At 37.0% G+C, this 15,843-nt stretch overlaps 1 protein-coding gene across 3 annotated transcripts in view; it reads left to right on the top strand.

Annotated features, from left to right (window-relative positions):
- The window catches only part of AKR1D1 (aldo-keto reductase family 1 member D1), a 38,737-nt gene that overhangs the window by 8,940 nt on the left and 13,954 nt on the right, over positions 1–15,843 (top strand). For all 3 annotated transcript variants that reach the window (XM_082846973.1, XM_082846972.1, XM_082846971.1), the window contains 4 exons: positions 2,505–2,621; positions 6,023–6,100; positions 10,039–10,161; positions 15,547–15,656. In XM_082846973.1, the coding sequence (XP_082703099.1) occupies positions 2,505–2,621; positions 6,023–6,100; positions 10,039–10,161; positions 15,547–15,656 (428 nt within the window). The remainder of the gene's footprint in view (positions 1–2,504; positions 2,622–6,022; positions 6,101–10,038; positions 10,162–15,546; positions 15,657–15,843) is intronic.

Below are 15,843 nucleotides of genomic sequence, written 5' to 3' on the forward strand. Positions count from 1 at the left end.
TAAAGAGAACAAAATGGTGCTTCTGACTTCACTCACTCCCCAGAACCCCGTCCTCCCTACTCCTTTCCAGCCTCTCCAGGAGTTTGCAGTTTCCCAAGTCACCAGCCACTTACGGGCTATGATTTCAAGGGGTCATGTAGAGCCACTGTCCCAAAATATCAGCCTGAAGCTTCTCACTTTATTATAGCTTTACAGCCTGATTCCTAAAGATTTTGTTATTACAGAGTCTCTCATTACAAATCACCAAGTGTTTCTGGGGAAAAATAAACTTGAACTCATATCCTGAGGACCTGAGCCAAAGAATCTTGCCCAAAGCTGGAAATATTTTTGAATTTATTTAAAAAAAAAAACTTTCATTCTTATCTCCTTGGTAAACCGTTAAAGCTGTTGGAATACCTATCATGATGAAAAAATTGAACTGAATTAAATCACCCATTTCATTTCATTTCAAGGCTTGATATGAGTTAACATTTACAAAGCACTTAAAGAGTACCTAGAACTAGTACTGCCTGTCTGTTGAATAAAAATAGATTAAAACATGAAGCAGAATTTTCAGTTAGATGAGATTTCACCAATACACCAAAAGGACCCACAGTAACAACAAAAACACGTTTTTCTCTACTCTCACATTGTCTTCTCTATGCTCTGAAGGCAAGAAAAAAATTTTTGTCCAATATAGGAAAAAAATCAAATTTTGCTAATTTTGCTTGCTCTTAACTTGTGGCAAAAAATGTACATAAATTCAAAGCTTTTTCTCCCAAAAAATATGTAAGCAAATTTGATGCTCCAAGAAGATGTATTCATTTATCCTGAAGCTCTGGGTACCCTTCAGTATCCCATGTTTTACAGACCTCAAGGGTACACGTGCTCCAGTTTGACAACCCAAGGCTTAATCTTTCATTACCTAACACTTTAGAGAACGAGTAATTTCTTTTTCTTTTTTTTCTTATTTATGTTAAGCTGTCTACATTCCTTTTATTTACTTTTTCAGCTTTATTGAGATATAATTGACATATGGCCTTGTATAAAGTGTACAACGCATTGATTTGATACAATTATATATTGCAAAATGGTTACCACCATAGTGTTAGCTAACACCTCCATCACATTACATAATTACCATTTATTTTCTGTGATGAGAACATTTAACATTTATTCTCTTAGCAACTTTCACGTATATAATACAGTATTGTTATCTATAATCACCATGCTGTTCATTAGATCCCCAGAACTTATTCATCTTATAACAGGGAGTTTGTACCCTTTGACCAACATCTCCCCATTTGTATTCATGAATAGCTGTTTTGTTTTGTTTTGTTTTTTCATGAATAGCTATTTTATTGTTTTTTAATATAAATTTATTTATTTTATTTTTGGCTGCGTTGGGTCTTCGTTGCTACACACAGGCTTTTCTCTGGTTGCGGTGAGCAGGGGCTACTCTTCATTGTGGTGTGCAGGCTTCTCATTGTGGTGGCTTCTCAGGAGCACAGGCTCTAGGCACGCGGGCTTCAGTAGTTGTTGGACATGGGCACAGTGGTTGTGGCTCGCGGGCTCATGAGCGCAGGCTCAGTAGTTGTAGCGTATGGGCTTAGTTGTTCCGCGGCATGAGGTATCTTCCTGGACAAGGTCTCGAACCCATGTCTCCTACATTGGCAGGCGGATTCTTAACCACTGCGCCACCAGGGATGCCCCATGGATAGCTATTTAATTGTTGATCTTTGTTGGAGGACTGGAGGCTGGGGTCTCCCATGCCGCCATTTTGGTGACATTATTGGTTCAGATCTTAGTAGGGATTGGCAGAATTTTCCTGGGGAAATGAGGAAGTGAACCAAATGAGAACAAAGGAGCAGTGAAAAGGGATCTAAACTTTTGCAATAATTTAAAATTTCACCAGCTTCTGCACCACCCATCACAATGTGGAGGATCTGGTGAAGACACATACACAACCATATTTCTTACTCAGATGAAGCACACCTTTTATCAGTGAAATGAAAGTAAAGTGCCAAGCCAGGTCAGAACCACTAGTCAGATACATGTTCCCTAATTACACAGTGAGGAAAAGTGAAAGTGCGAAGAGTCCATTAGGCAATTAGCACAGAGCAGAGGAAGACTTTATTGCTGAATTAGGTACTCTGTGGTTCAGATGGATCTTTAAATTTCTGGTACTATATTTGGATAAAGTTATACTCTGGATGTCAAGTTATATCAGCTCAACCTATACTCAGATGACACTGCAACGTAAACATATTTTTGTGAAATGAAATGGGTGAATACAATGTGTATGAGTGTTTGTAAGAATAAAGGGCTGGGAATTCCCTGGCGGTCTAGTGGTGAGGACTCTGCTCTTCCACTGCAGGGGGCATGGGTGTTGGGGAACTAAGATCCTGCATGCTGCACGGTGCAGCCACAAAAAAGAAACAGTAAAAACAAATATTAAAGGGCTGCATCATTGTTAATAATAATAATGAGGGTATTAGTTAACTATCTCCCTTTTTTTCTTTCAGCTGTGGGCTACACATCATGACCCACAGATGGTCCGCCCAACTCTGGAGAGGACGCTCAGGGGCCTCCAGCTAGATTATGTGGATCTTTACATCATTGAAATACCCATGGCTTTTAAGGTAAGTTCATATGCCTAAAGGTAAAGCCTCTGCTCTTTGGCAACCATGGGCCAACATCTATGTACGGGAAGCTCATTCATTACTTAGCACCATAGAATATTATGATGTTTTGTTACCATAAATCAGATAGTACTGACCTAACCCAACAAATGCCAAGAAAGATTATGTGTAGCCAACTCAGGCCTGGATCCCAAGTTTCTAGATTCATAATCCAATGCACTGTCTGTTATATCATGTCTTTGCAGCTATAAACGCTCTCCATCAAACCAACAAGTAGTCTCCTAACTGTAGTCCACATTGCAGTTGTCCAGCATCCAGACACACCCTTCTTCCCATTCACACAGTCCCGAAAACATCCCTGCACAACATAATGTAAAATAATAAATACAACTGAAAACCTACTCACACTCCACCCTCTCCAAAGGAAACTAACCCAGAGAGTAGTCAGATTTTTGAAGGCAGCTCCAAGATCAGGACCTCTAGGTGATATCTATTCCTCTAACTCAAATGCACTCCTTCCTTGAACTTTCTCAATATACGGACTCAGTTTAACCACCACCAACACACCCAGTATACACTGCTGAAGAGCAGCAGTTGCTTTAAAGTTTCACTGAGGGAAGGAGAGATTGAAAAACAAAACTGACCACTTGTCCATGAGGTAAACCAGATCCTGCTGGACAGGAAAGACAAGGACTCTCTGCCATTGCAGTGGCCAGAATTTCTTTACACAGCCAACCTGGCTGCCCCGTTCTGTTCTCTGGAAGCACCTTCCTTATTAACTCTCCTCTGTGGTCACATCCAAGATGTGACCTTAGCAATTATATATCCCCAAAACCTCATTTCACAGAAGAGAAAAGCAATGAACTACTTAGGATTAAAGTCCATCAGAATTGGAACCAGATCCTGGGTCGCCTGATGCCAATCTCATACGTGTTCCCTTATACTACACTACCCTCCGCCTTATCCTCACAAGCCTAATAATCGCAATGTCCTGTGGACTACAGTGATTTTTTTATTTCAGGCTCTTGGGATTTTGACCTTAGCCCTTCTCCTCACTCAACTAACTTCGATTCTTATTCAAATGTCAGAGTTCTAAGCTGAGTCTTACAGATTTGGAAAGAACCTGTATTTAAAAGTGAGAAAATGAAATTTACTCCTCTGTGGCTGACTAATGACTTGTAAAATCTTTTTGGAGAAGGTAAATAAAGGAATTCTATTTCTATTCTTAAATAGGATCAAGGACACAGAGAACGTAAATTTTTAACAGTGAGAAATTACGCAGTATAGTGACATTACCTCCCAACTGAACCTGTACTTCCTGTAATTGAGAAATCAGTCTTTGAAGCCAAAATATCACTTGCTTTTTGAATCTCATGATTCTTTTTAAAGAAAAACCTTTCTCGCTAAAATATTTTACCACTTTGTTATTTTTTAAGTATAAAGTTAATAAGCAGACACAATTTCAGAACAACAAAAAGTACAAAAAATCATGATAAGACATTTTAAAAAGACGAAGTTATTGCTAAACAGGAATGAAGGTCAATAGCATGGGTTTTTAGAGGGTTGAGTTATTCTTCTAATAATGCCTTACAGTCAGGAGCAGGAAAGGAGGAAAAAGACAATGAGTTTATCCAAATGAAGGGATTAGTAAAGTAAGCACAGTGGAACATCATAGAAATATCTAACATGGGTTCAGACTTGGAGAGGACTTAATTAAAATTTGGGAGAGTAAAAACTATTAATAGTAAGAGTTCATAATGGAGATATAAAACCATTTCAGGTCAGAAGTAAAATTAGGAAGTGCAAAAAGCAAGAAATATGGAGGGAGTCTGGAGTGGAAATAAGCCTCGTAAGTGTTGAGAAGGTCAAAGGGCTTAGAAATCAGAGGTAACCAGGGTAGTTAATATGAATGATTACATGGCTTTGAGGAGAAAGGAGTCTTTTTCCTGCTCTCGGTGAAATAGAAGAAAATTGAGGTGAAATTATCTTTGCTAAAGAGAGCATGGAGAAATTGTTATCACCAGATGAAAGATTAATTCAGGTGAGATGGCAAAGCGAAAAATTAGGGAAAATTTTTAAGAATATAATGGATTTTATCCAATTGCTTGATTTTCAACAACAAAAAATTCCTATTATCAAGGTCTACAAAGACTTCTACGCCACCAACCAAATCCAGTAGACACTTTGTCCTCATATTTTATTTGATCTCTTTCAGCACAGTTGACTACTGCCTCCTTCTTTAAACATTTTCATCTCATGGCTTCTATGATATCACCCTCTGGTGATTCTTTGACAGCTTCTTCTCTGCTAAACTCCAAATGTTTTGCCCATTGCTTTATCCTCAATATTCTTGTCTTACTGAGCCATACTCTCTCTATAGGTGATTTCATCCAGTTGCATGGATTGAATACCATTTTATATGCTGAGGACTCCCAAATTTTATCTGTACCCATGACCTCTCTCTGAGCCACTCTCTGAGACTTCTCTGTTCTCTTCAAATATCCACTTGACTGTCCAACAGTCATTTCAAACTCAAACTATCCAAAACAAAACTCTCAATTCCTTGTCCAACCTCAGGAAATGATTACCACCATCCACTCAAGGAGTCTAGAAATTATCTTTTATTTCTATCCCATTTCCAAGCCCATAAGAGATGGGTCCCATTTTTAAATATAGCAAAAAAGGAGAAATCTGAAAGACAATTTCCACACCATAGTCAATCTTCATTGGGAAAGTATCATCCAAAAGTTAGAGGAGGAGGTTTGACACTTACATAGTGTATGAGGTAGAAAAAAAGATGCTGAACTCCTGGAGGGCCCAAAAAGGGTAAGAAAAGAACCATGGGGCGATTAGCCAGACCTGAGAAGTAATGTGCTATGCATTTCCCTTATACTTAAGGAATATTGCATTCATCAACTATACTTAGCTGAAGAATTTCCTCCTCTCAGCCTTAGTGATGACCTCTGGTTTCTTATAAGAGTAAGAAATTTGCTGTCCTCAACTTTGGCCAGGATAGACTATCCAAACACTGAGTCTAAAAGTCCTAATTCTCAACTTTTACTTTTCTGTAATGAGAAATTTTATCATTAAGAGAGAACTTCATGGCTTAAGAACAACAATAATCTGTCAATAAATAAAGAATAATGAATGCTGGGGTGAGAGAATGAGACTAATGTGTCATATATGTTGGACAAATGAATTTCTGGACAGTTCTACAGGGGGAGGGGAAAATATATATATATATATATATATATATATATATATATATATATATATATCTTGAATTGGTTTCCCAGGGCCCGGGTATATTGGAATACTGACAACTTAAATTCCATCATTTCAATCCCCAGATATAAATAAAGTTAACTACACTTTTTCGTTTTCTTTTTCTTTTTTAACAGCCTGGAGATGAATTCTATCCTAAAGATGAAAATGGCAAGTGGTTATATCACAAGTCAAATCTGTGTGCCACTTGGGAGGTGAGTTCAAGTGGGCCTCTTATGTTAAAAGAGTACATTTTTAAATTGTGATCTGATTATTCCTATTCGATTTACGGAGAGTTGCAACCTTTACTCCCAATGAAAAGTAGTAGTCAGGTATTTCTAACCACGAGCAAAGATGTATAAAATCTCCACTTCTGAGTGCTGAAAAATGTTTGATTTTGCTCTGATGGAAGAGAAGAATGCCAAAGATAAGGAAGAGAGAAGTGTGGGAGGAAAAATAAAGTAAAGGAACTAAGTTCTACTGTAACAGTAAATAAAAATATATAAATGAGATAAACTCACAAATTTTTGGTTTCTCAAATTGAATTTTTAAAAATCAGTAATATGATGTCTAAAAGAAACAAATGTAAAATAATATATGAAAAACTGAAAAACAATTCTGGTTCCATTTCTGAGCAGGCTGCTGGCTCTTTCCCCAAGATTATAAGAGTGAGAAACTAGGGGAAAATAATGCGAAAACTCTTATGGATTTAGGTGGGAGGCAGGTACAGATATTTTGAACTGGTTTGTTTATGAGGTAATACGGAAGCTTTTACCTAGAGTGAAAGGCAACTCAACAACCACTAAGATAATATAGGAGAGGAACTATCGGAGTTATTTTTCCTCTTATTTCTCTCTTGCTATAGCCTTGGGACACACTCCACACATGTAGACACTTAGGACTCGTGTTCAGATGTCTTCAGGAATCAAGTCAGAGCAGCACTGAAATCTTGCACTTGTGAGAAGCTGATAAAAACATAAGTCTCTGCCTGACCTCTGGCAGTTGTTTCCTGCCTCTCCCAATTCAAACTCCAAAGGCTGGAAATGATACTCTAATGATCATCTCATTCTAATAGACTTCCCCCTGTTTAGGTTACAGCTGAGGATCTGAACTGTGGCTTGTTTTGAGGGGTGAGGAGGCACTGACTGTGTTTTCTACTGTCTGGGGCTCTCCACCCGAAAGACCATACACTCACTCCTGACCTCATTGGAGCTGACTAGGATTGGAGTCTGGCATTCTCCTCTAAGGGACTGCCTCACAGTGTACCTAATATCCTCAGGAGAAAATGAGCTCAGAGCCCAAAATAACAAGGCATTTATTTCACAAGGAAACAACATATCTCAATTACATATCGCAACAAAAACAGAACAGAGGACCAAAAACTTTTTAATTAGCCAATTAATATATTCAAGGAGATAAAAGAAAGATATCAGCAATATGAAATAAGAACAAGAAAACATTTTTTTAAAACAAGCAAAAATAATAATTATGAAAAATAAAAACACAGTGCAGTAGATGGGATAAAAATAGAATGGGTACAGATAAGGAAAAGATGATCAGCTTAAAAGATCAGAATGAGGAAATCTCCCAAGTGAAGAAGGAAAGGACAAGAAAAAATTTTAAATGTGAAATATGAAAAGCTAAGAGATGTAAATCATAAAATTAGAATTTCCAGTATCCACACAATAGAAGTCTTAGAAAAAAAGAAAGAAAAGGAAGTAATAATTGAAGAAAAAACCCAGAGATGTTGAAAAGGCATGAATTACCAAAGAGGAAAGAGAAAGAAACCCATACCTGGATGCTTTACAGTGAAATTTCAGGATGTCAAACATAAAGAGAAAATGTTAAAACTTCCGGAGTATAGCAAACAAGCCAGTAAAGGAGACAAAATGAAATAATAAAAAATAATCAGTCTAAGAGAAGGCAGGAAAATAAGAAAAAAGGGGAAATGAATAGATGGGAAAAACAGAAAATAAATAGCAATATGGGGGATTTAAATTCAGTGGTGTCAATAATCACAGTGTATGTAAAGAGCCTGAACAACCCAGTTAAAATGCAGAGGTTTTCAGAATGGATAAAAAGCAAAACCCCACTATATATTATATACAAGAAACTCATTTTAAATAATAAGACACACAACTAAGCCCATGCGCCACAACTACTGAGCCTGCGCTCTAGAGAGCACACGCCACAACTACTGAGCCTGCGTGCTGCAACTACTGAAACCCGCATACCTAGAGCCCGTGCTCAGCAACAAGAGAAAGCCACCGCAATGAGAAGCCTGCACACCGCAACGAAGACTAGCCCCTGCTCACCACAACTAAAGAAAGCCTGCACACAGCAACAAAGACGCAACGCAGCCAAAAATTTTTTAAATAATAAATAAATAATAAAACAAATAGGTTGAAAGTAAAAGGTTAAAAAAAAAAGTGAAAGTCTAGAATAAGATGTACTAGGCTGACAGTAATCAAAAGAGAGCTGGAGTAACCATTTTAATATCAACAAAAATTTCAGAGCAAAGAGTGTTACCAGGGATAAGGAATTTTGTTTTATAATAATAAAGAGTTCAATCCTAAACATCTATGCACCTAAAAACAGAACTCCAAAATACATGAAGCAAAACTAAGAGAAGTGAAAAGAGAAAAAGAATAATCTAGTCAGAGATTTCAAAACCTCTCTCTTGATAATTGAGATAATAAGTAGACAGAAAGTCTATAGAATATAGGAACTTAAACATTATCAAACAACTTGACCTAATTGATATTTATAGAATACTTTTCCAAAATATAACAGAATGTGCACATGGAATACTTTACAAAATAGTTCATTTTCTGAGACATAAAACGGATCTCAATACATTTAAAAATATTCTTAGGGCTTCCCTGGTGGCACAGTGGTTGAGAGTCCGCCTGCCTATGCAGGGGACACGGGTTCGTGCCCCGGTCCGGGAAGATCCCACATGCCGCGGGGCGGCTGGGCCCGTGGGCCATGGCCACTGAGCCTGTGCGTCTGGAGCCTGTGCTCTGCAGCGGGAGAGGCCACAGCAGTGAGAGGCCCGTGTACCGCAAAAAAAAAAAAAAAAAAAAAGATATTCTTCATGCAAAGTAGGCTGTCTGATGACATTGGAATTAAATTTGAGTCAATAACAAAAATATATCTAAAAAAATATATATATATCTGAAAAATCATGATATATTTGGAAACTAAGAAGATACGTGTAAATAACCCATAAGATAAAGAAAAAATAACAAAATCTGAATCTATATGTACTCTATATGCTAGCAACACACAATTGGAAATGGAATTTTTTAAAAACAATGTTAAATATTTAGAGATAAATTTAACAAAATCTATGCAAGACATATAGTTAAAACTACAATATTTTACTGAGAGGATTTTTTGTTAATTTGAACAAATAGAGAACTGTATCATGTTCTTTGATGGAAAGATTGAATACAGATAATTTGTTAATTCCCCCCTAATTCATGGATAGATTCAGTGCAATCCCAATGACTATCCCAAAGGAAATTGAAAAGCTGATTCTAAAATGTATAGGGGAGTGCAAAAACCATAATGATAAAGATTTAATTTACTAAGAAGATATATCAGTCTTAAACACATATCTACCAAATAAAATATCTTCAAAATATATAAAGCAAAAATTGATAGAATACAGAAAGACACTGGTAAATCCACTGTTACAGTGGGAGATTTCTGATATATTTCTCTAAATTATTGAAAAGCCAGGAAAAGCTAGACCTAATCTTCTATATAATGCGTGTGTATGTGAGAGAGAGAAACAAGAAGGATCTGTATCCAAAAATAGGAGAATATACATTTTCCACACATACCAGACACATAAAAATTTTCAGGTACTATACCATAAAGAAAACCTCAACAAATTTTAAGAAATAAGATCATTATTATCACGCTGGTATACATTATGAAAATACAAGGGGAAGATATGATATACAACATTTCCCCAAAATCATTCAATTACGTGCCTATCTCCTCCACTTTTCTTTAGTTCACAGAATGCCTATTAATATACCTGGGGACTTTACTTTTTAAAGAATGCACAGTCACCTTTATAAATGTTTATTCCTGCTTGTGTTGAGGTTTCTTTCTTGACCCATTGGCTCTTACCCTACAGGCTTTAGAAGCTTGCAAAGATGCTGGCTTGGTGAAATCCCTCGGTGTATCCAATTTTAACCGTAGGCAGCTGGAGCTTATTCTGAACAAACCAGGACTTAAGCATAAGCCAGTCAGCAACCAGGTACAGCTTGACAAGGGGAGGAAGGGGAGGGGGGGGGTGTGGGGAGTGGGGAATGTGGGAGGATCCATTACTCAGCAGAAAGAATCCTGGACTAGGAGTCAGGAAGTCTTGTGGTCACTTTACGTGTATCTCATCATTAGACCGTGGGCAAGTCAATTTATGTCTCTTAAGAAAAAAGATTTGAAAGTCCAAATCCAAAAAGTAACCCAAACTTTTTCTGAAGAAAAATAATAATGTAGGGGAACAAAACCTACCAGACATTGACACACAGAGTATTTAAAATAATGTAAGATTACACAAGAACCAACATACAAATAAATAGAAAATAAGAAATACCTTAGAAACAGTCTCAAATAAAATAAAAACTTAATGTAAAATAAAATAGCACAAACTAATGACAAAGGAATTGATTTTTCAGTGAATAGTGTGGGGAAAATTGATAGTTATATAGTAACAAATATAGATCTTTGCCTCATGTTATACTCCAAAGTGTCCCTTTGATCAGGCGTTAAAGAAGAAACAAGAAATTATTTGTGAATACTACAAAAGAATTTTAGTTTTCTGGAGCTATGGATAGAAAGGGAAGCCATGGGAAAATTATAAAGAAAACCAATACATGTAATAGTGTAAAAATGTTAAACACTAAAAATATTAGAAACAAAGAGCAAACAAAATTAGATGATTATATCTAAAAATATAACAGAAAAAGGGGATCATGTCCTTACGAATTAAAAGCCTAATAAAAATCAATGAGAAAAATACTAAGGCTCAAAAGAAGTGAACAGAAAGTCACAGAAGACAGATTGCAAGACTGATAAACATATGAAAAATATTTAGCTGCTCTAGTAATTATGGAAATTTAAATTTAAGTGTAATTTTGTATTGTGTATCAAATTAGCAAAGTTTCTGTTTTATTTTTTAATATAGTGTTCCATGTAAGCAAGTGATGGAGTGCTGGCAAATGCAAATTGGTTCAACCTTCCTGAAAAGCAATTTTGCAATAAGTAGCAAGAGTCTTAAAAAGTGTTTAGTTTTCTATTTCTAGGAATCCATCCTTGTGAAAAAAATCAGAACACCCATGTGTGTTTGTCACAGCACTTTATGTGTGTGTTTGTCACAGCACTGTTTATCATGGCAAAAAAAAAAAAAAAACACCAAAAAGGAAACAACATAAATATGAAAAGTTCAGGGAATGTTTACATAAACTTTAAAACATTTATAATATGTGAAATCTTAACAAAAAATGTTCTTGAATCACTCTTGAGGAAAAGAGAAATGGCCACGATATTAAGTGGAAAGACCAGGATACAAAACGTAATACAGTTTGAAGGCGATTATATTATTTTAAAAGTGCAAATATTGGAAAGAAATATATCAAAATGCTAACCGTGGCTATCTCTGGTTGTGAATTTTACAAGTAAATTTTGTTTTCTTCTTTATGCTTTTCTGTATTTCAAGTCTTCTGCAGTGAGCATATATTACTCTTATAATCACAACAAAATACTATTGTTAAATGGGGATATGACATCCTCTTCCCCCTACTTCATAAAACATTAAGCTGCACTAAAAAATGCTCTTGGAACTGGTAAATATTCACAAACTTGGATTATGGTGGACTTGTTTGTTGAATTCATTGTTATTAGAAACTCAAAAGGATTCATAACAGAAAAAATGAATTACCTACATCATGACAGTAGCCCACAGCTAAATAGAAGTGTTGCCATATTTAGAAGTACCACTTCCAAACTGATACCTCAGCTAGCGCTATATCATATGCTCTCAGGAACAGAGAGCAACAACCTTTGCCTTCCTCGTTGATCTCCATCCATCCCTTTATTCCTAACCAATCCCCTACCCAGCATATCCTTCACATCTCCTTCCTGCACCCCTAAGAACAATATTTTGTTCTAAAAATGTTGAAGTGACAAGCAGCTTTCTTCTTACAAATGCACAGAGACAGATGGTGATTTTCGACCTGAGAATGAAAAATAGTGAAAATTTGACAGTGTGTTTCCTCATGCCAAGGAGGAAATCCCCTGATCTGTTGGCACAAGAATGTCGATCAGCTTCACAAATATACCCTGAAAGAGAATCAAGGCTTGTTGGAAGATCATAGCCTGAACCTATTCATGTGTCCTGTCGTGTCTGAAAGCAGAATATGTCAAAACTCTAGAGCTGGCAAGGTCAAAGTGCAGGTCTCCCAGCCACCAGCCATGACCCGATGCCCTGGTAGGACCATCTCTACTCTAGAGATACAAAATGAGCAGCTTTCATCCCAGGAATACGGTGAGCATATTTTGGGCATTAGACAGAGTGGACACATTTCATGTGCAAGGGATACATACCTGAAGGCTTGCCTGATTCAAAATTCACGTATTTCAAAACTAATTTTCCCATTAGACTAAATCTAACGTAAAATTTGCAAAATTTTATATTTTTCATTGACTTCGTGAACAAATTGACATAGAATATAACCTCACTCTATAGTCGTTCTCAGAGCTTGAGCAATCCAAGATTCCTTAGTACTCCCTATGATGTCCATCTGAAGCAATGTCCCTCCAGGCTCCGCCCCTGGCTTAGACTGTCTGAAAGCCCTCCTAGTGTCATACAGTGCTCTCCCAGCCCAGTTCAAAGGGGACTGTGGATCTATCTCAAGCCATTTAATCTCATACAAAGTTCCAACACCTAACTCTAGGAACGAAGGAAAGAAGGGAGGTAAGGAGGGACGGAGGGAAGGAAAGAAGAAGGGAAGGAGTAAGGAAACTTTCCACATTCTTCAGTTTTTCCTGATCCTATTCACCATGCCTAACTCACAGGTGTCCTGACACAGAAATTAGTAAATAGTTGTTGAGTGACTTCATTAATGAAATGAAAATTCAATGCAGTTTTTCATGGAAAGACAGAAGAGGTTGGGTTAATTAATGAAAGGACTTTTGCTATTTTCCTTCATGGATTCTGTCCAGCTTCTTAACTTCACCCTGTGAGATTTTGATATCTAAAACTACAGCACTACCAAAGGGTGTTGTAAAACCCCGGACACACCAAGACGCTGACAACTTACATCAGTTTTACCTAGCAAACAAGGAAAAGTAAATACTGCAGCTCCACTGGCTCATTCACAAAGGGCTCTAAGCAGTCCCTAGCAAAGAAGAAGGCAAGTGTGCTTAGGTACCCTTCTCCTTAGAAATAAGGATGACATCAAGGCCCTGCAACATCAGGAACCATCACCACCCTCTACCTTAAACTGAGCATCCGGTCCCAGCCAGAAATGACCAGCTGTACCCCAAACGAAGCCCAGCCTACAACAGTCTGCAGCATCAAGAGTGATGTTTCCTAAGATTCTGGCTTTGTCCTCGCTGTATAACTCTTGTTTTCACTCATTCAACAAATGGTCATCAAGCACCTGCCTTATGCCAGGCACTGTGCTAGGTTCTAGGCATGCAAAAGTGACCAAAGACAGATATAGTCCTTGCTCTCGTGGATCATACACTAATGAAGTCAGGAAAGTTATATGTAATTGGAAACTGAGACAGATGCTCTGAAGAGAAGGAATGTGACTCTCTGAGGTCATACGCACTTGGGTCATGTTAGCCTACCCTCTCCCACCCCCACCCTCACCTCCATCCCTAGAATTTCCTTCACTGAGTGGTCCTTTAGCCATATGCCCTCAAGTTTTTAATCAAAAAACTATCTATGCAAAGATCTTTGTTATATTACATATTATATTATATATTTGAGTTTATATTACATTAACTCAAATTTTTGTTGAGTACGGGTTTCTAGTATGTTGCCCAATGCAACTTTCTGTAAACTCCTGAATTTGTTCACAGAATGGATATTCCTGTTTGTTTTATTTTTTAATTGTATTAGCCTTATTATGTATACATTTTGTGTTTATATGTATATATGTATACACACACACAAATACACACACATATATATGTATATAGGTAAATACACATGCTATATACACATGTGCATACACATATTTAGGCCAGAGACCATAACAGCACTCCAACTGATTAGAAAGGCATCCCTGTGGGGAAAATTAAATGTGTTTGGCGCAAGCAGGCAGGCACGAAAGTAAGGAATTCACACTTAGTCTTTAAGTGATGACGTGACATGATAAAAAAGAAAAAAATTGTTTGAAAAGATTAGTGTACCAATAAGATAGAAAATGAGAAAGAGACCAAAGGAGGAGAGTGATGCTAGGAGTGGGAGAGGGTAAGGGAAAGAAATACAGTCCACCCTCCATATCCATGGATGCAGAACCCACAAATATAGAGGGCCCACTGTACTACACCATTTCATAGAATGGACTTGAGCATCTCCGGATTTTGGTGTTTCCTGGGGTGGGGGTGTGTGTCCTGGAACCAATCCTACGTGAATACCTAGGGACTACTGTACTGTGGACACTGTGTGTCACTCTTTAGAATTAAGAAATGTTCCCAAGTGGGGGAGAAAACAAAAGTGTCTTAGGGAAAAGGAGGGATCAAGATTATGAGGGGGCAGGGGAAAAAGAAGAAATGGGAGAAACTGACAAGGGGGAAAAAGAAAGTTTATCAAATTAGAAAAAGGAAAGAAGACCCACCTCTAAGAGTTCCAGTTTACCTTTCCACTTCATCAGTAGCATTTTCTTGTGCCTTCTAGAAATGTAACTTGTCAAGTATTTAATACTTTAGATAGTGAAAATAATAATTATATACTTAAAATATTTTAATTAAGACTTGGTTGATTTTAATTAAAAAGAAAGCAAACACGTAGGTCAAAAACTACCATAGTATTTAAGAAACTTTGAGAAGAACTTTTGTTGACACATGTGTTTTTAGTGCAGGAATCCTGTCAGTAAGATACAGAAAATGAAACTAGGCCTACACTTGGTGTAAAGAACTCTCCACCAAAAAGACAAAATTCATCTGTAAACTTAGTTTTATACACACTCTACCTCTTGTGAAAATATTCTTAGATGTTTGATAGTGAGGGACAGAGGGCTTCTGCAACATGTCACCTCTATTTACCAAGACTGTAATGTGAACCTTGAGACTGCGTGTTTGTTATGGAAAATTGTATTTGCTAGAATATTTACTATAAATAATTGAATCTGTTCACTTAAAGTTTTAAACCGATAGCTGTAAAAATTGAATTTGTCCCCCAATTATTTTAGGATTAACCCACAGATGGTGACCTCACTAACCTTGTTTTAATTCATCTCACCGATATATAAACAATGTAAACTTCCTTGTTGGGAAAAATATGTAAGATTTGCCTTGCTATCCAAAATACTTTTCAATTGATTTTATTGAAGAACTTTTTACAAACTATATAAAATTGCATTCATCCAAAAGCCCTTAATTTTGTGCTCTGCTCTCCAATGCAACCACATAGGTTGAATGCCATCCATATTTCACCCAGCCAAAACTCTTGAAATTTTGCCAACAACATGACATTGTCATTATTGCATACAGCCCTTTGGGGACCTCTAGGAATCCATCCTGGTAAGTAATGCTGTCTGTCTCCTCAGGAAGTATATTTCCTTGGTGTAGAGTATGAGGCTAATGTAAATTACTTGACTGAAATGACTCTATTCAGCTGTGTGATCTTAAGGAAGTAATTTCTTCAAGTCATTCTCCACATATGCAAATTAGAGCTAACAAAACCTTCCTCACTGAGGTGTTGTAATAA

This window comes from Leucopleurus acutus (assembly GCF_964270905.1).
Source record: "Leucopleurus acutus genome assembly, chromosome: 9".
NCBI lineage: Eukaryota > Metazoa > Chordata > Mammalia > Artiodactyla > Delphinidae > Leucopleurus > Leucopleurus acutus.